This window comes from Maylandia zebra, linkage group LG7 (genome assembly GCF_041146795.1).
Source record: "Maylandia zebra isolate NMK-2024a linkage group LG7, Mzebra_GT3a, whole genome shotgun sequence".
NCBI lineage: Eukaryota > Metazoa > Chordata > Actinopteri > Cichliformes > Cichlidae > Maylandia > Maylandia zebra.
In genome coordinates this window covers 18,589,744-18,613,864 of record NC_135173.1, presented here as the reverse complement: position 1 = coordinate 18,613,864, position 24,121 = coordinate 18,589,744, and the positions used below count along the sequence as shown (strand labels likewise).

The 24,121-nt window shown below is 41.1% G+C and overlaps 1 protein-coding gene across 1 annotated transcript in view; it reads right to left on the bottom strand.

Annotated features, from left to right (window-relative positions):
• The window catches only part of LOC101479478 (PDZ domain-containing RING finger protein 4), a 115,880-nt gene extending 92,312 nt beyond the window's left edge, over positions 1-23,568 (bottom strand). Inside the window, exons 1-2 of the mRNA XM_004563767.3 lie at positions 22,958-23,568; positions 22,746-22,829 (exon numbers count right to left, since the gene is read on the bottom strand). Coding sequence (XP_004563824.3) covers positions 22,746-22,829; positions 22,958-23,359 — 486 coding nt within the window. The 5' untranslated portion in view covers positions 23,360-23,568. The remainder of the gene's footprint in view (positions 1-22,745; positions 22,830-22,957) is intronic.
• Positions 23,569-24,121: the final 553 nt, after the last annotated feature.

Genomic DNA, 24,121 nt, shown 5'->3' with positions numbered 1-24,121 from the left:
TTTGCCAAACAGCCATGGGCCAAATCAGACCCTACATTCTGCGACCAAAGGCTGCCAACTTAAATTTATCAGGCTTCATGACCCCACTCCACCTCAACGTCGGCTAACATTTAAGCAAAAAAAACAAAACAAAAACATAAATCGTCAAAAGATTTTCAGTTAAAACAAGAACCTAATCTCTATATTGTTTGCTCTGCATAAAACAACTTATCTCCCCTTGAAATATTTGAATTTCCTCAAGAAAGCATGCAGTGAGAGAGAGGTGCCGCCACAGGACGTTACTCTATGTACACATATATTCTCATATTCTCTTTGAACTATTTCAGTTCATCAAAAAGAGGAACACAAGCACACCCACATCGCTACAGAATTCGTATTCTTTTGGAGACGAGTTATCAGATCAGGTCGATGCCAGTGTAGCGCCACCGTCTCCCAGACACTTCCCTCCCTCCGACTGTAATTAACTGTCACCACCGATCTAGAGGAGAGGTCCCATGTCACAGTGTCAGAATGGTTCATTAAGAATCTTAAAGGTGTTTGAGAAGAACAAAGACCAACCCACCCCGGCAACAACAGTGACACGCAGAAACACTGCTTCTGATTAACTTCAATTAAGAAAACCCCGAAAGATAATCCTGTGGTTTTTTTTATGTTAATCCCCCCCGGGACTAAAAGGAATAATAATAAAGAGCTCTATCTCTCACTTTTCCTTCTGGCGATAGGATTGCAGTCAATCAGAGGAGGTGGAGAGGAAATCAAAGGGATGACTGATGTGTGTTTCTCTTCCTTTGTGTGTCAGGGAAATGAAGCCTCAGCCTTTGATGGCATCGGTAATATTATTATATACATGTCTGTCAGTGATATTGCTTAATTACACAGCTGCAGACGAGAGACCCTATGATCTGTATTTTGTTGTGCCTGTCTGCCAGCTATTATCTCACAGGACATCGATAAGGTTGGATATTATTCAGAAGATGGGCAAATATTTCATGTTATTGCACTCCACTCCCCATTTCTTGTTATGTTTCTTTGCTTTCTTCCAGTGGCTGACTATTTTCCAGTCCTATCATGCACTTGTTTATTTTTCTGCTTCCCTTATTGTGTCTGACTCTTTTCCCTCCTTGTTTCCTCCTTCTTACTCAATCCCACTTTTCTGTGTGTTCAAGCACCACATGTGTCTGTGGGCCCTTAACAGTGGTGAGCGTCTACACAGGCACCGTCTCATCCTGCTCGCCTGATTGCAGGCTGCTGTGACACAGTGAGGCAGGATGGCTCATTGCCAGCCCTGCTGACCCCACCTCAGAGACCACCTTTAACCAATCAACACTCTCATCAACTGTTGGGAGAGACAATCAGAGGGAACAGCACCGTAGGTAAACATGAAGAGGCAGAGGCGACGGGCGTCAAGGGGGAAAACAGCAAGAACTTAAGCGTTTGAGGAGGGTAGGAACAGGGAAGAAATCACCAAAGAAGAAAATGAGAAAACTGGGAGAGAATGTCATTTAGCCAGATAGCTTGTTGTACAAATATTCATCTAACTAGAGGGTCAATAGAGAGGAAAACCTAAACAAGCAAAAGACTTCCTTGTTAACTGCCATCACATGCTAGAAGATGGTTTTGCACAGCTAGAGAATGAAACCAATCTAATCTTCATTTTTAGATACTCATCATTCTCCCATTCCTACTGCAGCCAAGTGAAAGAACCAGCTAGATATTGCTGTATTAGTCTCCTCCGCCATGGCAACCCAAAGTAATCAACTCCATATCTTCTAACCCTTCTGCTCATCCTCCCATCACCATCATCATCAACACACTGCTTCCCCTGCCTGGTAACCCCAAAGATAGGTCTCTTCCTTGGCAACCCACAGCAATCTAATTTATATGTAATGATGCCCACCCTCCAAACAAGCCCACTCATGAAAATGAGATTCCAAATTTAATGACTTAATGAGCAAGAGTGGACTGTGGATGCGTATAAAGAGATTATTTAAATAACATTACAGAGGATGGGAACGTCTCAATGTTGAGAACTTTATTTTCATTTTTTTATTCCCCAATGTGTCCATCATCAGTTATGGGCTGGTTTTTGCACAAGAATTCTTTGGCCTGCAGAGTGGAACATCCATGGATTGAACCAACAACCTTTAGATTAGTAGACAACCTGCTGTGTGGTGAGCTCATCTTTCATCACGGTATTATCCCAACCTATGAAATGAGTGACTGTTTGACAGCTTCACAAACACTGACCACGTACTGGCGCATGGATGTAAATGGATGGAGTTTTGCCCAACATAATGAATAATAAAGCGCTGTACTTAGAATAAGTAACAATTTAAGTAAACTGCCTTTTGTCCTTAAATAACATATTTCAAAGTAATTTAAAAGAAGCATTTAAACAAAATGCACTAATCTTGCATAGTTGAACTAAGTAACTAGTTATCCTTATTATAGACCTTCACAACATTGCTTCCATCCATAAGAATAAAGGGAAGCCCAATGACATATTCACTGAAGTCAACCATTATTTCTCCAAGGGCTTTAAAATGAAACAGTCCCGTCTTAAATTAATTCTGATGTTTCTTAGTAACGCTTCTATCAGCTTGCAGGGTCGGGTGTGGAAGATGTGACACCATTTGAAACAAGGTCTGGTGAAATGATGGCCAACTTTCGTCTCCTCACTAGCTCAGGTTAAGCCCCAGACTCCAGATAAGACGGCTAATTGACTGGTCGTTTGTGAGAAAGAGGAGAAAGATGTGACGGCCGGGGAGTAAAGTGACAGGATATGCGCATCTCCGATGAGGCTAGGGTGTAATGTTTTTAAGAGAAATTAGATCATTTTGAAACTAGCCAAGGTGAAAGTGTATTTCTCTTCTACACAGTGAGAGATGAAGAAAGGTTGACAGAGTCGTTCCTTACATGGATTTTAGAGGACACGGAAAAGGAATGGCTTCCATCAGGTGCACTAAGGGCGAACAAAGACTTTTCGACTGTGGTGCCTACGACAAGAGATAAATGTTTGACTGAAGGCTATTCTCCCAGCTGTGGGATCCTAATGATCTGCAGCCGTCACACTCTCATATCTCTTGTGGTACATGAGGCACTGTGACACACTTGATGTGCCGGTCTATCGGTCAGAGCACAGCCATGTGTTGTGTGTTCACCATTTCTCTGCAGGTCACAATTATGGCATCCCTCAAAAAAAAATCAAACCCATTTTGTGGTGGTTTTTCCAGCTGGCTCTAAACAGCACATTGATCATACAACAGCTCACACTCGGTAGATATTTGAAGCCTCGGACCGGGCGAGATACTGTCAACACAGATCCTGCAAATTATTGAACCATCAAGGATTAATTATGTTTATCTTCTAATCCTCAATTGGAGCTATGTGCATGTCCCTAAATAAGCGGGAGCAATACTCTTGGGCATCCAAAGCTGTCAATAACAAGTAGTGTTAGCCCTCTATTAAGCAGTATACAGTTAAAATTGCTGCTAATGTCATGACTTTCTAACTATGAACACCCCTGCCCTCCCTTCGCTTTATAAATGAGCAGCAAGCCACTGCTGCCAAGCTAACAGGCAATAGAGTGAACCTCCATTAGACATGCAATTACTGCTACCCCATTAAAAAGAAGAAGAAATGGTCTCTGACTCAGCCACAGAAATCAAGTGAAATACAAATATGAGCTTCAACAGTAACCTTTGGCCACAGTATCCTTATTAGCGCGGCATGCTCTCCGCTCTCTTTTTCTCTGTCCCTGCACACCATCACTTCAGCCAACAACCAAATGAATCCCAGTCATTAAAAACATATCCATCTCAATTAGACAGAGCATTAAGACTATCCCATGTGAAGAATTCTGAACAGCTATGTCTCTATTCAGACTTATGACAAAACCTGGCAACAGTAAGGTAATGATCCACCAAATCCACAGATGGCAAATGGGCACTCGCTTCCACTGAAAGCCTAATTAAAAAGAATTCAAACATAACATCCTTAGTGTTTTCCATTATTTAACTTCTGCGGAGCTAAATGTACAACATTGTGCACACACGCAAAAAAATAAATCCCCAGAATGAGCTTCCGGTCTTGATTTCTTGCTTTGATAGGCTGCTAATGAAATTTACTGTTTTAGACAAACTCTGGCTGCAAACTTTCGACTAACTTGCTGCCGTGTCAAGGTTAATTTCAGTGTCTGCTTCCTCGGTTTCACTCTGGCTACCTGCTACCATTGATTTTGATTAGCCACTGTCCTCTCCTGTTGGCTACAGAACCACGTTGATAATGACAGCCCCTCAGATGTCTTTATGTCAGCAGCAGAGCCATCCATCAGCCTGCAGTGCTGTACAAAAGTGGCTGACGTGCCACCTCTGCGTCTGATGAATGGAGCCTGTCTCTGTATTGCCAACCTCTTTTATCTACTAAGGCAGACCAATCCCTCTAGATCCACCTATAATCAGTTAGACCCCTCCTGATCCTCGACAAGAGCCCCAGCCCCACATCTATTCATGCTTAATGTCAGATAAGAAATTGTTTGTGCAATATATAGCCTGTGAATGTGATGCTCGTTTGAAAAATTGCAGCTCTCCAATCAGGCTTAGGTTTTCCCCCCCCATTTTTTTTTCTTTGATAGATTGCTTTTTGATTGATTTGATTGCTTATTTAGCCTTGATAGAGATAACACGGATATATTGAGCTGTCTAAAAACAGACTTGCTACTGCTGCTGGCCATTATGATATATACACTATCACAAAGTGGAGGTGGGGGAGTGTATGATATATAAAATCAGAGATGCCTCTCTGTCCAAATCCTCTCAAGGAGTAACAATAATTCTAAACACTCTTCATGCAACCCCAACCATCATTTATGAGAAAAATGCATTTTGCTTAAAATATTCCACCAGTGAGCATTTATACACACTGAGGTGCTGCCTCCCCTACTGTGTTTCTGATTACCTGTGCTTGTTTTTCTGATAACAGTGTAGTCACACATCTAAGAATGTAGAGCCAGGCATGCATCCTCCCGAAGGCCCTTATCTAATTTTCGATCCAGCAGGCCTTCACTGTTTGGTCTCAGTTGATCTGGTCCCCCAGCACCTTCACAAACAGCGGGAATGCTCTGCTGACGCTAACATAAACACTTATCTTTGTCTTGTGCTTATTCATGTTGCATTTAGACATGTGTGTGGTTCTCAACATAACTGAATGATCCAACACTTTGGTGCAGACCAAAATATCTTGTCAGTTTTTGAGTGGATTTTTTTGTTGTTGTTGTTGTTGTTTTTTGTTGGGGGTTTTTGTTTGTTTTTTAACAGATATTCATGGTCCAAAGAAATTAAATTCTAATAATTTTAATTGGGAAATGCTGCTCGCTTGTGGATGAATGGATATTTTAAGAGCTAAGTTAGGAGAAGAAGGAGTTTTAATGTGTCCCTCAAGTGCATTTCTACACTGCTGGTTAAAGGTCAAATCCAAGTCTTTATATATTAGAAGGAAAATAAGAAATAGCTGCAATGATTTATTGAAGCGTGTGCAAGAATACATAGAAATACAGTATAAAAGGCAAAAGATACACACTTCTAATGATCTTGAAAGTCAATATTTGGTATGACCATTTTTAATCTTCCATACAGCCTGAGCTCTCTTAGGAGGCTTTCTTGTCATTACACGACTAAGTAGTCATCAGGAATAGTTCTCCAGGCTTTTTGAATGTTTTTTTTTTGTTCCGTTCTCTGTCCTGATGATCCCACACTACTTCAACAATGTTGAAATTTCAAATGTGGATTGATCACTCCAATCACATTTGTTGCTGCTGATTTTCAGTCCAGTTCTTTTGTAATTTGGTATACCTCAGCCTTTTCTCCCCATTTCTCTTCCTTAAGAACAGCTTCTCGACAGCCACCCTTCCACTGAGGCCAATTCAGATGAAGCTTCACTGAATAGTAGATGGATCAACTGAAGGGCCACATGAGTCTCTCAGGTCCAGTGTCAGAGCTTTGCGTGTTTATTTCCTATTTCTTAAGGACAGCCCTTTCAGATATGCTTCATCTGCTGTAGATAGCATTTTATTTTGTCCTCCACTTATCCAGCTTTGCTAAATTTTCAAAGAGACCATGCCAAAATATGTTAAATGTAGAAAAACATGTAGTTGGCGTAAAAATACTATTCTATACGTTATACTGTGTTATCTTTGGTATTTTTGTAGATTCAGCTAAATAAATGGGGATAAATTTTTTTATGAAAATCTGCTAGAAAATTATATTAAATAAATATTATATAAAGGTTCAAATAGGGCCTATAAAGGCATAACTGTGTATACTTTATAGTACAAAGCACTGCAGATCATTCAGTGCTGCAACACTACACCGCTCCTTTAATCAATGGAACTGGCTAAACAGGAATGAAAACATCCTACAGCCAAACGCTGAAGAATGCTCACTGATTTGTGTGTTAGCAAGGCTGAAGAGGGGGTGTCCATAATCACACTGAAGAATTAATGCAGCAGCACCCTCGCTCTTGTCGTTGGACTGTGTTGGCTTATGTCTAAATAGCCACAGATGGGGAAAAAAAAAAGATAATAAAAACTTTACACCAACAACTACTGACACCAGATAAATATGATTTTACTAAAGACATGTCGCTCTCAGCAAGAATGTCTTAGTCCACATATAATACCATTGACAGGGTAGGACTTTGGCATTAAAACAAGTGTGACAGTTCTGTGGGAATCAGAGTGCTTCTCAGAAAGCGGTCTAATTTATTCCCTTGATAGCGCTTGAACTCTTAATGACTCTTCCTCAGCTAGTTCACGGCCCTTTGCGGCTACACGAGCAGGTCTGTGGCTTTTTGTAGTCTAATAAAATCGTAAGTGAGCAAAAACGTCTTTCATAAAACGTGTCGGTTCAACAGCTTTATCATCCTGGCTGCAGGAAATGTCAAACAGGCGAACTGTGTTGGCACTCCATGAACACATCCCATAAAATGGCCAATAAAACTTTACATGGTCCATGAAATTAGCTATTTGTTACAAATCTAATCAAATGTGTGTTGATTTTTTAAGTCCTTTCATTAGTTCCCCCACAACACACTTTCTAGAAAGTACTGAAGTCTCACCTCTCACCATATTTGGGTTTGTCTAAATTGAACAAAGACAAAAAATAAATAAATAAATGAATGAGAGGTAAAACTTGAGGGGGTAGGGACAAATAAGTAAATACTTCAGCCTACTCCTTTTCAAACAAATAATGGAATGATATTTTTTTAATGATTGTGAAGGCACATGTTTGAAATGTTTGAAATAAAAATGAACTGAACTGAACTGAACTGAACTGAACAAAACCTTTTCCAAAATATGGAAAATTCCCACTGAAGGGTTTTGCATGCGAGACTTGTTGGAACGCTTATTAAAGCATGCCTTCGCCATTTTTATTTCTTCTCCCTTCATCCTTTTTAAGACCACATTAATTGCATTAGTTAATACAGCTGTTAACCTGGGCAATCTCAGCAACCAGGCCTCATGACATGAAAAATAAAAACTTACATCACTGCAGCCGGGACAATAGATCAAAAGAGGCATCAATAAATAATTACATTTAAATGTCTCTTAATGAGTGGAGTTTGCTGACTTGGCCAGTGTTTATGACCTCTGATGAAACTGTACGCACAAGGCATCCATAATACAGAATGTCATTAAAGACTGGCCTGTTAATGGCTCTCAGTGCTCTGACTGCCATGATAACAGCATCCTCAATTACACACTGACGACATGCTAGACCTAGAAATGCAAACACACTGATAATTCCTCTGAAATGTTTTTTGGCCTCGGCACAGCAGCTTTGCATTTATTATTGTAATTACGCATTTTATGGTATGGGATTAGGGGAATCGTTTTATTAGGTGCTTTAACTAAAAAAAAGACAAAGGAAAAAAGAGGGTGGGTTTACCCAAAGCTAACACAAAATCATGAAAACTTTAGTACTAGCTTGTTTTCCAAGGAGTTTGACAGGAAGTGAAAACTGTTGACAGCAGCTAGATGTTTGGATTGCACAGACGCAAGAGGTGTTACTACTGAATTTTTTAGATATCTTCTTTTTATGCTGAGAATCCAAAAAAGTCTTATTGCCCTAGAATAGATTTGGGTGGGAGGGGTAAAACATCAAAGAGGCTGATTTCTCAAAACTTGGACAAATAAACCCAAACACTATATAACATGAGTGAACAGGCCCCTTAAATTCAACCTTTCGCAGTTACTCATGTCAAATTATGTGTGTGTGTGTGTGTGTGTGTGTGTGTGTGTGTGTGTTGACAGAACTTGCAGACGAGAAGTCAAACACATGGCGGAGGAAACAAAAAGCGTTTAATCCGAGCGTGTTTGGCGCTCTGAGGTACACTGGCCTCTTATCTACATGGCACCTTCTTAATTATTCATCGAGGTGGGTGAGTGTGTGTTTATGTCTCACGTGCTAAGGCCTGTAAGGCTTTGTGAAATGATGAGCATGATAAGAAACATGAAACAGGTGCAGCAGTGGCACAGCACAGCATGTGGCCACACGCAGACACAATCAGACATGCACAAGGGTAAATACATGCACATGTCACTGATAGCCAGCTGTGTGCTATAAAGCACAAAGGAGTGTGTCAGTCTGATGGTGTCATGCAGGAAGCGGGTGCAGGGAGCTGAGAAGACAAAAGGGCGACTGCTGTTAGAGTGCTGCGGCTCATTTTTACACTTTCATTACGGCACGCACAAACACACGTGCACGAACACACAGACTCCTACAACCACTTGTAGAACAATGTGCTGTCTGCTCTTGTTGACAAGCCAAGAGCATTCTGTTACACACTTACACACACACACACACACACACACACACACACACACACACACACACGTTTCCTTCAATGTCATGGATATTTATCACTATAAATAATGAATGCGATGTTGTGGGACTGTGCGGTTACCAAAGCACTACAATACTACACATCAGAGGGAAGTGCAGAGCCATGTTTGGTGAAGGCTCACTGAAGCAAAAAAACAAAAATGTGAACAAATGGAAGGAAAAAGGAAGGTTCCTCGAATGGGCACTGAACCAGCTCATCAGTAAAAGTGGTCACCAACAGTAAATAAATAAATAATAAGGTTCAACCATGAAAAAACAACTGTTTGTCTTTGAGACTGACCTTGTGACTGCACAAATAGCTACAAATAGATAATAATGTTATGAGACATTATTATATTAATGAAAATAAGGATATAAATGAGAAATGTTAAAGCTACCTCATGCTGACAAGATACAGTGACAGACAGACAGACTTTATGTAGACCAGAGTTCTCCAAAAATATCTGGTTCTCACATTTACTTTATTCTTATATTTGCAAGAATTCGGCATCAATAAAAAAAAAACAGCACCACAGTGATATGATAGGTGGCTCTTACCTGACCGAGCAAGTACATTATAGCCCATTAAGAAAGCAGAGCAGTGATTGAAAAGTGACTAATGGCAATCCTCTCCTCATGTACTGACATATGATCTGCTTCCAAAGTGACCAGCTGCTGCTCTCACAGGTGCTCCTCGTAGACTGTGGAACCACCAAAGCTTAGAAAGCTGCACGGTGTGTAACCTGTGACAGCAGGATCATTGTGTTTTGTTTGGGGTTTTTTTTAAACTGGTAACTGGTACAGATTTCTATACTGTTGGGTTTTTCACAATAGGATGCAATTTTCTTTCTAACCTGCTCACACTGACAGTAAGGCCTGACAGTATAAACCTTGGTGTAAATAAGAAAAATCGCAACACTGTTCCTTCTCAAGGAGTATAACAAAAAGCAGAGATGCTGCAGAAATATATAGGGGGACAAATGTGTTTTCTCAACATTAAACCATTGAAGCCATAATTAAATTACATATCTAATTGCATAATATTATGTCTTCAAAAGCTGCGTTTGATAGTCCTTCACTTTTCCTGCTGGTATGCTCTTATTGCTTGTTTACACTAAGTTCACATAAGTCAGCTCCTAGAGCATCCTCAGCAAAGCAACACTACACTGGGTATTTTGAATCACTATCTTCTGCATGCAGACTGAACTGGAATATTGCAAATCTATGAAAATACATTTTCAGATATGCAGACTGACAAAGCATTAGTTGTTCTACGACTAAAGCTTCAAGGCAACATTTTGAACATTTTTTTTCTGAAATGATTTCCAAGTACTTCGACATGAGTAACACGTTAGTTAATAACATGCCACAAACCTGCCCCAACCACCATCATGACATTAGCTGCAAAGCAAATAAGTCATTCAGTGCATTCGCTCACACTGCAGATAATTCGATTTTAGTTGTTCCGTGTGACCAACGCTGAGCCCTCATTTTGGGCCCAAATGCTGCCACTGACAAGAGGTAAGATTAAAGGAAATGCAAGATAATGACTTGGCTCACTTTTGAGACTTAATGTGCGGGGGTCGTGGTGCGGTCTGCATTTGAGGATATCCTCTTATCACCTCATCATACTTTAACATCAAACAAGGAAGGCAAAAACAGGAGACAAAGATAATTCTGCCATGCCTCATTGGGCTGAGAGATGCATTGCAATTTTCTCCACACGAGGAGATTACGTTTAATGGTTTCTCATCTGTTGATGAGAACATCGTGCTTCCATGCACAGCAGGTCAGCCCCGAGTGTAAGAATTATTACAACACACCAGGAGATGTGAGGGTGCTTTGCTGTGGGTTGTAGGAGCCTTGCATTGTGACAGAAACGTACTGGGAGGATAAACTACAAGTTTGCCTGGTTAAAGACAACTAAAGAGGTTACTTACACTTCGCTCGCTGCTTTAATCCAATGAATTGAGCAAAAACCCTCCCCCAGCACTTATGGCTGGATGGAAATGTATGAGAATAGACCCAGATTGGCCCAGATCGCAGCCATCCATCAGCACAGTGACAGCAGCAGGTCTCCCTGCTCCCTGACTCTAAGGATGTAAAGTAAGATGGTCAGAGTTGGGCTCAGATAACTCCAACCACCCTGGCCTCAGCCTTACATACATCAATCAGGAGACAATACAGTGTCTGACCATTAGACACCCTCACTGTACGTAGCAACAAATGGAAAGTACATCAACCAGCCAAACCCAGCGGGCCCTTAAGACAGCACTGCATCCCATAGTCATCCTCACAAAGTAAACATAGTCATAAAATCCCCATAGAAGAGCCAATTATGGCAGGAACCTGACATCTCCTTGTCGTAAAAGCTACAGGAGGCCGTAACTATCGGACAGAACGTAAAATATAGCCAGTTGTTATTGCCGCCCATTTGTGGCGATTAAAAGCTACCCTGGAGACCTGTGGTACCGGGTAAGGAGGGGATTCTGAATGCCTTGCCTCACCGTATGGCACAGCTCCGGGAGGCCTCTGAAGGGAGCTCCCTGTGCCAGGCAATCCTCTCTGTGAATGCCTGATTTATCACCAGCCGTCCACAGCTAATGTACCCGGCTCTGTGGCACTCATGGTTGGCCCACATTTGATAGAAGCCTGCTTTATTATTATCTGTATTGGCATCGAAGAGTGAGCAGCTTGTATTATTCATAAGATCACCCGCATTTCCTCATTGAAACATGAGATACATTATGCAGAGTGCAAATGCAGCTTTGATTTATGGCCTTTGGTTGTGTACAAACATACACATTGATAAGATGGAAAGACCTTTGAAATAATGTAGCTATGTAAAGCACACAAAAAAAAGAGGCTGAAAATGGAATAAAAATTCCAAGACCACAGTACCAAAATGATGAATCACACTGCCTGCGCCGCAGCAAAGAACAGCAAGTTGCCCGTCCAAAGGCAGCTGAGTCAAGACAAAGAGAATACCAAATTACACAATCGCTCAGTACGCTACTGGATGAGGATGAGAAACAAACGCTTAATAAATTCTCTTAAAATGAACAAAAACATTGTCTCACCATTCGTTGTCAGCATGTGGAACCCAGAGCCAATTAAACAGGCTTAAAAACAATAAGGACTAAAGCTGCTGTCTGCAACAGGGGGCCAACTATTCACTTTGATTAGCCACAGATTGCTAGCTGACATCGATTTTAGCCCTCCCTCTGTTGGGAAGAGGAAATTTCTGTCATTTGTATAGATGGAGATTTTGTCTACTTCCAAGGCATTATCTCAAAGGAAACAATCAGGCGTGTGAACAAAAATAGATACGATCAATATTTCTTGGTTTTCATCTTTTCTTTTGTTTCTTTTCTCTTCTCACACACGCGCGCGCCTTCTTTGTCGTTCTGCATTTCCCTCCGTCTACACACATATGCAGCCAAAACACACTCACATTCACAGCTAAACACCTCAAATCACCCTCATCAGTAATCTGTGACTGTTCAGGGCTCTGATAGTCCAAGGCTATTGATTTTACAATGCAGCAGTATTCAACAGTCATTTGCAGTGATGAGGGAAGACAATCGTAGCCAAATCATCCCCGGCATTCATTAGGAGGCTAGTGGGAGGAAGCTAACTAGTGAGACTCTATTGAAACTTAATCAACAACTGGTTCAAGCTAATGGGGAGAACAACAAGCGAGTCTGTCCTCGGGTCCCTCCGGCGTGTCACTGTAGGCAGTAAAAGTTGTTAAACAAGTCAAAATCTAAACCTCAAAAGTGTTTCGTTCAGCTGTCTATACCACATGTTTATGCAGAGATCCTATTCCACTTCTGTGTCTACACCCACCCTGTGAGATATGTAACACGAAAGGCAAGATAGCGTGCAGTTACGTGAGGGGCCATATGATCCACTTGATACGAATGCACAGAAGAGAAGCAGAGTCCACAGCTTAGATGAGTCATACTGGGAGAAAGATTAGAATTGAGAGAGAGAGAGAAAGTGAGCACAGCAGCACCAAATCCTTTCAAGTACTGGAGAGATGGAGATCTTCTGCATAGCACGTATGCACAGACACAGTTCAAGATTAAAAACAGTACATTTCTTAAACATGTCTAAAGTGTATGCATAATTTAGAAGAATTTCAGAGTATTATTTATAATGACTTTTGACTGTTGCTGATGACAGCACTTGGCGAGGAAGAGCTGTGCGAATCAGACACACACAGCTGTCACATGTGCAGCCAAACATCAATCATTCACATGAAGCAATCTATCTTAATGAGATTAAAAACTGCAAATCGGGAGCACTACCAACATCTGTGCGGGTTTGCCAATAACCATGAGACACAGCGTACACGTGTGTGCTTCCTGCCATCTGCTGGTTAGATCATGCTGTTACGCTTCCTACACTGCATTCAGCTGTCGACTTGTCCAACACGGTGCATGCTTTTGCTTAATCTGCCAATCAAGGGCCCCTGATAATGAGAAACGCATGACGTACACAAACAATGTGTTCTCAATGCGGACAACCGGCGGCGAAGCCAACTCCAATCTGGAGCCCCGAAATACTATCAGATGTAGTGAGTGATAAGCGTGCCTCTTTGTTAGCACAACCAGATGGAGGTCTGGTACCAACACCAGTGCTGTGACCTCAACATGCTGACTCAGCACCACCAGTTTTGTACTGTGGTCGAATATATCTGGCTCACTATCGGCAGCAGTTACACAAACACACACGCACATGCAGATTGGTATCAGCCTCCTTCCCTACACGGTGGAGATCAATTAGCAGGAAATGAAGCAAAGAAACACTGACGTATGTGGGCTGCTCTGTGAGCACACCCTGCAAATTTTAAATCGTACACACATGTCAAACCCCCCACTCTCATTTGTTCTTACGTATAAACACTTGTGATATTTGTTGTAATATCCCTTTTGATATAAATGCTAACATTTTGCCAAACAATATAAATATGAACATAAGAAGTCATCTTATGGAATGCGGCCCCACTTGATCAACTGTACAAAAGTCTTAAATTAGGATCTAAAATGAAATCTTCCACAAGTGGAACTCAATGAGCCCACATGATGATCTATAATAACTATAACTGAACCGATGATGTGGTCATTGGCTATGAAATGACTACATAACGCTCATGATTTCAATTATCTTTTTGTGAAAAAAAGAACACTGAAAAAGATCTGCTTGAAAGAATCACTCTGCTTTCTAGATGGTGAAACTATCAGGATTAAAACTCCTGCTTTATCTGCGGGACAACAGCAATCATAATGAATATTTATAGTCAATTTCTCTCCAAGTCCATTTAGCTAATTAAAAACCTCCCTCTGTTTCAGCAGCAACATGAAGGCAATGATTGGAATAGAATTGGACTGCTCTATCTGGCTGCAAAAAGTAACACGCTAAGCCTGTCACTAACTAGTTCCTAAGAGGTCGCGCTACAGCGAGCAAACACCAATTTCTGGCTATTACTGAAAGAAGCTACTCACTCACTGTAATCAGAAAAGACTTTAGACTGGTGTTCTCTGCAAACCTTCTCTATTGTAACTGTTTAAAGTCTTATTTTCTGTAAAAATGTGATAAACCAAGTTCTTAAGCTGGAAAAGATCGAACAAATCCATTTTTTTACGGGGTAAGATTTCTGGAAGAGTAGCATTGGGTTTTTTGTGAGGTACACAATAATGAGCTGTGATTGTTATTTTGGCTGCTCAGAGGTCAAACAAAAGCTATTTAAGTAAAACGTCTTTATGGTCACAAACAGACAATAGGAGCATTTAAAGGAGTGGTTCTGTTTTGCCGTCTTGCTGAACATGAGATTGGGACTCAGCTAGCCGTCCAATTATTTTGGTTAAAAAAAACTTTTTTAAAAAAGGTAGAGCTACAATGATAGAACGCTCCACCAGACAGCAGGTGCTTTTAGTTTTAATGACTTAAATAATGAGTCTGTTTTATAGCAGTACAGCAGGAAAGATCATGTTTATTTTCATTTTCCTTGAACCCATTTTTTTATATTTTAAGAGCTTTTGATGTTCTTGTTTGTTATAATGCCAGGAATAATGAGATTCACAATGTTAGTGATGTTATCTGCTTTTTATACAGTAACATCATTTTCAGGAAGGGCATCCATTATATTAGCCGACCTGATGTAAGGGTAAAAGTGAAAAAAATGATGTGGCAGGCTAGTCCAGTTTGCCAAGTTTCCATTGCAGCAACTGATGGATTGAGATATAACGTCCTACAGCTGTTCTACTGGATACAGATCAATGGTATCAGTTCCTCTATCCTCCAGGAACTGCCTGCACACTCTAATCATATCAGGCTGATATTGTTGTACACCAGAAGGAACCCAGGACTCACTGCACCAGCATAGGGTCTGACAATGGGTCCAAGGATTTCATCTACATGCCTAATGGCGGATATGGTGCCACTGGCTAGGCTGTAGAGGTCTGTGTGTCCTTCCATTGATATGCCTCCACAGACCATCGCTGACCCACCACCAAACCAGTCATGCTGAACGATGTAACAGGACTGCTCTGGCAGTGTTCGTCCTGTTCCTCCATGCAAAAAGGAGCAGATACAAATCCTGGTGATGGGTTAAGACCCTCTTAGAGTAACTGCCTGTCTCCTGGAATTTCCTCCATGCTCTTGAGACTGTGCTGGGAGACACAGCAAACCTTAGCAATGGCATATATTGATTTGTCATCCTGGAGGAGTTGAAGTACCTCTGCAATCTCTGCAGGATCCAGGCATTGGGAGTAGTGACACTGACCCTAGCTAATTGCAAAACTAGTGAAAAAACATCCAGAAAAGATGAGGAGGGAAAAATTGTAACTATATAACCATTCTTGTTTTGGGGGGGTAGTCTCATTGTTGCCGTTCTAGTGCACCTGTAGTTAATTTCATTTACACCAAAGCAGCAGACGTTTCACTGACTTGATGCTGTACTCTTTTTCCTATTACAAAAGACTGATGATGATAAACAATCACAATTTCTTTGAGATCTGTCTGTCTGTGCCCGTGTGTGTTAGTTTGTGTGTCATCTGCGTTGTTGAGCTTATGTGTATGTGTGTGCATATCTAAAAGAAAAAAAAAATCTAATATGCTGATGTGTGTGCAGCTTTAAAACAAAACGTTTCACTGTTTTTGTATCCGACACAGGCGAGTGTTGGCCTTCAAAATGGAATGAAAGCCGGGACTCCAAAGGGTAGTTTTGTTTTGATCCCTCATCTTGGCAGGCGCACAGTGCCATGCCAGTGTTTGCTAATACCCCGAACGCACCTGGCATATTACACAAGCTTATATCCCATTCCTCAACACCTTCCTAATGTACCGCACTGGTCTTCCCTTGTACTGTTGGTTCTCTGACTATGAAGCCTCTGCCCAGATGTAATTAAGCCTTAATCCTCCTGCTGACAAAAGCAGAGGCAGTCTTAATTCAGTTTGCGCATCAATGTGCAGCACAAAGTCTGCAGGAGGCTTTGAGAATATGATGCATGTCCAGTGAAAGGCCAGAGGTGATGCTGTGATCTTGTCTTATAAAAGCCATAATGCACGGTCGAGGACAATCCACAGAGGCCTTTCAAACACTGGGTTCATCTGTAATGAATTCAGCAGTGGTAGGCTCCAACTTTGCCCCCAGGTATAACCACAACATTACCTCATTACACTCTCCTTACAACCTTTGCAGAGAACCATGATGCAAGAGTGACCACTGCAGCGAGTATGTGTATGTACACACACACAGCTGTTTGTGCACACAAAAGCACGATGCTGACTCAAAGCTTTCAGTGTAGTCTCCCTATAACAGCTGCAGTTACATGTGGTTAAGCCACATGTTTATCAAGTCTCCAGGAAATCAGTGGTTCTGTGTGAGTTCAAAAGGCATCAGGTAACTGACTAACCAAACCCCCCAGTGATGTTAAAGATGGGAACAGAGGGGGCGACCGAATTAGGATTTGACCACAGATGCTCAGTGGTTGAATCAGCTTCACGTCGAGCAATTTTCTCGACTGCTTGGTTGCACGAGAGCTGTTGTGTACAAAGGGTTTCGTGGCATCAATGGCAAGTGAAGTAGGAGGCACAGATATGTAGATCTGAGTGTGTCAAAACCAGGATGTGTATTTGTACTGCACGTGTTTGTTTGCACATGTAATGACTGTAAGTAAGCACTGGTGCATGAAAGTCATTTTTCAAACACCCCAGTGGGAAGCGACCTGGAAATTTCATCAGTTTCTTTTCAGCTTCCTAGTTTACAGTCTCTTTGACACAAGGCTCTTTTCCAGATGTTGGCTGCTGCATCCTGAACTTATACAGCCTACGGTTTACAGTCATTAAAGTGTGAGCAAAGCCAAGTGCTCTCCCTTCAGGATGAATGAAATGATCAATCACTCCAGTCACTGTGTGCTTCCTGTGGTACAGCTGAGAGCAAAGCTACAGTACAGGAAAGAGCTGCCATATGAAATCTGCACACCTGATAGGCAAAAACCTCAGTCCCTCAAAAAAAATTTAAATAAAAAAAACAACAACATGTTTTTCATTCCTGATTACTTTGGGGGCTTTAATTTATTCTTTTAATTTTCTAAACAGCCGCTAATATTTAAATATTTTACTAAAATAAATAGCCTTTCTCAGATATTTTACTAAGATGTTAAAAAGCATCCTTCTTCATCCTCACTGTTGTTTTGCTGATTTGCCTACCACAATCTGACAGCTGAGGTCAAGTATAAATAAAATGCCAACAGAAAACTGACCATCATAACTTTCATCAAGGCTTCATAATCAAAAAGGACATTAAGGTGTAAAAATAAAACAGCTGTACCCACAGACCAGGCTCTCCAACATCTCACCGACATTTAAAAAGGGCCCCTTTCAGCAGGTAGGCACAAGCTACCCATAGTGCCCCTTCTTAGCAGCGTGGTGGTCTTTAGCAGAAGGTTTTCTTTTTCACACCTCCTGCTTAAAACAACAGACCCAGACAGCTAAAATAAACTATGCACACAAGCACACACAAAATGTTTTACACTCACAGTTTTTGGTTGGGTCTACATACACACCCTTGGAATCTGGAATATTCTAATCTCAATATCTGCCTCACAGCTTTGGAAAAACATCTCAGTTGCCAAACCAACACCTAAGAAAACACAGCAAATTCCATCAATTAACAGAATTTCATATAAATATGCAGAGAAGTCAGACATTAAGCAAGAACTAAGCGCTTATCTATGTCAAATATCTACAAGCAGAAAATTTGAAATTAATCCAAAACAATATTTTGTTTAGCACAAAAGTTGGTGTGTGTCTGTCAAATTGGACAGGAAATAGGAAATGGTGAACAGGGCGGTCCCTCTTTCTCACAGCAGAAGAACAAACACTTTAAGTGGTATAAATTCTGGGTACATGGCATACCAAACAGAGCAGAACAGGTACGGGGAAAGAAAAAAAACTCAAGAGGGCTGAAGCATACAAAACATGGCGTCCTACATTTCCACTACTTCTATGCAGTACTTGAAAAGATTGATTGACTCAATATCTGTATCAGCCAAGCCCAAGTTTTCTAAATCTGCCACCTTTAAGTGAAGAAGTTATAAACCAATAAGTAAGCTATTTTCTCTGAATAAAGGCATTTTCCGCCAGTTTTTCCTGTTTGGGCAAAGTCTTTTGGGAATTGGAGCACAAGGAGATTATAAAACTGTCTAGACATGCAGTAAAAACATGGGTAAAACTGTTGGCCCAACCAATGTCACCATCAGACGTCTGCCATTGCGACATACAAAAATGTGTTTTTTCTATATTTCTCAGGTAGTTTTTCGTTCAACCCAGCCAGCAGTTTTACTTCCAAGGAAAAAAGGCATTCACTCATTTAGCACCTTATTTGGGAATGCAAAATAGACACAAAAAAATTAAAGTTAAACTGACATGAAAGTAGATTTTTCTCTTATTGTGAAGCAATCTTATCATCTTTTGTTATGCAAGCAAACAGACTGAACTGCTTTCGTCTCCCTGCTGTCACGCAAGACGGGATTTTGATGACACTGATACTCAAGTTGTGTACTCTCCATTCTTTTGCTCTTTTTGCCCTTTTCTCTTAGTATAAACAAAAAGGAGAATTAGCCGGATCTCTTGAGGCCACTGCACTCCCACTCTTAACCAGTTTAAAAGGACTTCAAGAAAAAGAAAAAAAGCCTTCCCTGAAATGTCACGGGCACAGTATTGGTCAAAAGTGTAGATCTGAGGGTCCTGGTTTGAGACAGGAGGAATGGTGGGACTGTTTTACTGTACCTCAGCTGTGGTTTCATTTGTATGTTTATCTGGCTTTACACAAGCATGGGGCAAATTTCATGGGGAAATGAATGTTGCTGTGTTTTTGTAATGCTGACTAATCCTGCTGCCGTTTCAGTGTCGTGCCTTACTTCCATTATCCCTTTTCAACATAGCAAAACTGTCAACCTGACTCAAAGTCACCGACTGGATTCAGTGTTAGGCCAGTGAGCACACAATCAGTTGGAATAGATCAGTTCATCTCAGAGTTGCATGGAAAAATGCAACCGCCATCCAGTGCCACCTCACAAATGTTTTTTCTCTCCTCTTTCTTCCTTTGTTTCTTTCAAATACAATACTGAACAAATCGGCAAGCTCTTGTCTGCAGGAATGATCAGGATCACTGACCAAGAAAAACTGGCATCTGAGTATTTTACATTACAAAAGTCTCCCTCATTACTGAAAGATTATTTTCATAAAAGCTGCAATCTAGGCTTCGCTTTCCACATTATAATGAAGTGAAACCAGGATTTAATCTTGCATTAGTTATCACCAGTTACATTTACTTGAGGTTTAGATAAGAACAGAGAAAGTTTCCAATTACAACGCCATCTGAAAATCTGAATCAACTACTCAAAATACTAACTTTTAATTTAAGTGAAACAATTGAGAAATAACAAACTTAACAAGAAAGTGACATGCCATCCTTATTCCATAGGGTTTAAAAAGATGTCACTGATGTTGGACAAGAAGGCCTGGCTCGCAGTCTTCGCTCTAATTCATCCCAAAGGTTTTTTTATCGTGTTGAGGTTAGGACTCTGTGCAGGCCTGTCAAGTTCTTCCACACCAATATTGCTCATCCATGTCTTTATGCACCTTTCTTTGAGCACTGGTGTGCAGTCATGTTGGAACAGGAAGGGGCCAACCCCAAACTGTCACCACAAAGTTGGGAGCATGAAATGTCCAAAAAATGTCTTGGTGCTAAAGCATTAAGAGTTCCTTTCACTAAATTGCAGAGCTCAACTCAACTCAAACTCCACACCATAATCCTCCCTCCACCAAACTTTACACTTAACCCAGTGCAGTCAGACGAGTAGCGTTACCCTGGCAACTACCAAACCAGACTTGGTCAGTTAGACAAGTGTGATTCGTCACTACAGAGAACATGTCTCGCTGCTATAGAGTCCAGTGGCGGCATGCTTTACACCACATCCAGCCCTTTGCATTGTACTCGGTGATGTAAGGCTGTGATGGAGCTGCTTGGCCAGAGAAACCCATTCCATGAAGCTCTCTATGCTCTCTTCTTGAGCTAATCTGAAGGCCACATGAAGTTCTGAGTTATGTACCAATTTAGTCTGCAGAAAGTTGGTGACCTCTGTGCAAGATGCACCTCAGCATCCACTATCACTTTATTCGTTCCACTTTGACATAATACAAATAAATATACTGTAATACCAGTAACAGTTGACTATGGAATACGTTATACACCTATGGCTATGGAAGTGATTGGACCATCTGGATTCAATGATTTAGACTGGTGAGCACTTTTGGCGATATTATACTATCGCCAAAATAAGAAAAGCATTCTTTATATCTCAATAAGCTTTTTGGAGCATTGTCAGACCATGCTTAGATAACATGGGTCATACAGACTTGTGCAGCCCATACCTGTTTATTTATCCTGTCAGTAAAGCAGTAAGATATTAAACAAAATGTAAGTTAGTGTTATAAATTTAAAAAAAAATGGAAAAAAGACGCATCTTGATTAGTCTTAGTTTTGCAGGCCACGCTATATGTACCCATCAAGGATAAAAGATGTATTTCAAACATATTTCTTTTACCCAGACTCATAATGAGAAGGGCTTTGTTTTACCTCCTTTGTCTGAAATGAGAGAACCACTGCTTCAGTAACTTGCAACACATTTTCCATTTTAGCACTACATGTGTGCAATTCTAGGATGGAAAACGTGACAGGCATAACTAAAGGGGCTCAATAAAGTGTCATTAGGCCTGCTTTCCAACCACACAAAGAGGTCTTTGACGAGCCATAACTTCTGCTGGGATGTTTACTAGTCGCCCAGCTGCATTGTCCACACAGACAGAAGACCCATCGCTTTTCCAGCAAAGTGGATTTCCTCTAAAATTGAAAACCATGTTTTATGAACAGCAACCCAGCACTCCAAAGTATTGGAAAATCCATTTGGAAAGAAAAAGAAGCAAACAACCTGTTAAAAAAAAAAAAAAAATTAAAAGACATATTAGAAAGGAGTATTTAAACAAAAACAAGAACGACAGAGCTTAAAATAGATGCTGTGTTGCTGCCAGGGGCTGGCAGAGGAGAGTTTTCCACATTAATCAAAAGTGAGTCTGTTGCACTCTGAGCATGCTGCAGGCAATTAGAGAGATACTTTACGTGACCATTACCACGATTAGACCCATCCACCTCCACCAGCAGCCCAAACACAACACAGTCCCTGGCCATAACACAAACTTTCAGGTTACCTTGTGAGCTTACCAAAAACAAGAGCTTAATGTTAGATTTGGAAGCAACGGGCTTAATAAACCTCTGTAGCAGCAAAGTCGCAGAAGCAGTTACAAAACGTGTCCACGCAGTTTAGCTCATCAATTATATACTGACACGGTTGTGAGCAATTACACAAAAACGACACCCAGGCTGGAGAAAACACATTACAAAAACAGGCATTTAACATTTAATCCAAACTGCTGACGACAGAAGTGAGAGTGGGCTTTTTAGTTTTTCTAAAAAGCCATCAGTCGTTCTTCCAGAAAATTAACCAAACCTCATTTTAAGGGAAATGTCAAAACATTGAAATTCCAGCCTTTCCAGTCTTTTCGCTGCAGACTGATCGACTTATTTGAGATCTGAAGAGATACTTGAAGATTGAACCTTGCGGCTTGGAAAATGGAAGTCCGTTTATTTAGGAGATAGACATTAATATATTAATGGCTTGTAAATGCATTAATAAGTGCACTTGCAACTCAATATAAATGTCATTCGGTGATTCTTTTGATAAGTTTCGACACTGGCCTACATTTGTTTTACTCTCTGTAGGTTAAAAGATACAGAGGATGCTATGATTGGCTGAAATGTGCATGAAAGTGATCAAGTCAATGCCTTTGTAAATAAACTTACACAAAATTAAAGTACACACTACACAAACATGACAAATAAGCAGGAAGTGTGATGAGAGAATACCTGCTACTGTTTAAGCATTCTTCAGACAGACTGCTATCCCGCAGTCAACATTTACTCACAGAATGAACTTGCTGTGGGGTTAAAGCTGAGCAGAAGCAGCAGGTGAAAGACAGCAGGAGGAAACACATCCTTTCTCAACAACACCAGAAGTGTCTTAGTGGATACTACCAGATATTTAACATTTAATAATTCAAAAAGCACGTGCACTGTTGCCTCTGGGCACGTTGGATAAGCACTATATGCTGTGAAGCTTTTTTTTTTCTTTTTTTTTTAATGAATCAGCCACATTTACTGGCCATGTCAGCAAAAGGGCTTAAAGCCTGAATATGACATTGATTGAGAAGCTGTTATGGGCAGTGTGCTTCTCTTACCTGGTGTGCTTTGGTTTGACCCTGTGCCATTTCCTCATTATCTGATACCTTGCTCTCCATGTCAGCAGCTAGGCTGGAGTCACTCTGATTCAGTCAAATAAAACAACACAAACACACATTTAACAACAAAAAAAGTCCCACAGTGTTGTGTGTTTCTCAACTGATAAATGACATTTTTTACACAAAATAGCCTTAGAGAAATCACCTCTCACCTTGCAGTAACCAGCTAACTGTTCTGCAATACTGCGGATGTGCACCAAGTACTGGTTAAGCCTCCTTTGGTACTTGAGTGCGTCGAGTTGAGCCTGGTTCTGCAGAGTTGACACCTGGGCTAAAAGGCACTGCTCCCTCCTGTTCCACCTGAGCCTCGCTATCCGGGCGTCGTGTTCCAAAGTTACGCTTCTCTCCTCCAAAGCATCGGCGACAGTGCGGAGCGCCTCCACACAGCAGTGCTCCCCTTTACTTACGTCCAGACCGGACAGCAGGAGACCGCATCCTCTCTGACAAACACCTTCACCGCGATGTGGCTTTGTTTGCGACTCCATCCCGCCTGGGGTTAAAACTTGGCTCTCTCGGTCCTTCTCCACACCAGCACTCGGGCAATCAGCGCACATAGTTTGCCTGGGCAACTTTTGTACGCGGAACAACGAGCTCGGACGAAGTTATTTCAATTTACAAGTCTGGACACATGAAGGCGTGCGCGCACTGAAAAGTTTGAGCGATCTGGGTTGCTCTCGCTGAGCTGATGGGCTGCGCCACTTTTTTCAGCACATGACAAATGTGAACAGCAAACTTCAACCTCCTGACTTCCTGCTGTTTCTGGACAGGGTCGATATCTCTGTAACTTTTTCTCTTCACAGTCGATATAATGAATTTAATACCAGTTATGTATGATGCGCAATAGTTATTTAATCTTATTTGATTATTTGATTTGTCAATTCGTTATCCTGTCATATATAAGTGAGCCTCATCATCATGTTGGTATTTTATTTTGCGTATTTTCTCTCAGTTTTGTGCAACTTCTCTTAATTGTAATGTGATTTCATGTGTTACTAACCTTTTCCAACAGAGGTCGCTCAATATCCCGCATAGTCTGAAACAATTAACTCTCCCTCCAGCTTTTCAATTAGGCAGTCCAAATGATGATTGCAGTTATCAGTTTGCTCCTCCTCCACTATTAATTTTCTTTGCTTATTAGTACACTACAGTAGTTCTACAATAGTGAAAATAGTCTCAGGGGTGCGATGCACTGGCAATGCAGTTTATAGACAACTACATTAGTCCATGCAGCATGGCATGCAGCAGCCATCTCACACAGCATCACATTTCAGATCTCCCTGCAATGCATTCTGTTTCTAGTCAGCTGTTGCACCGCT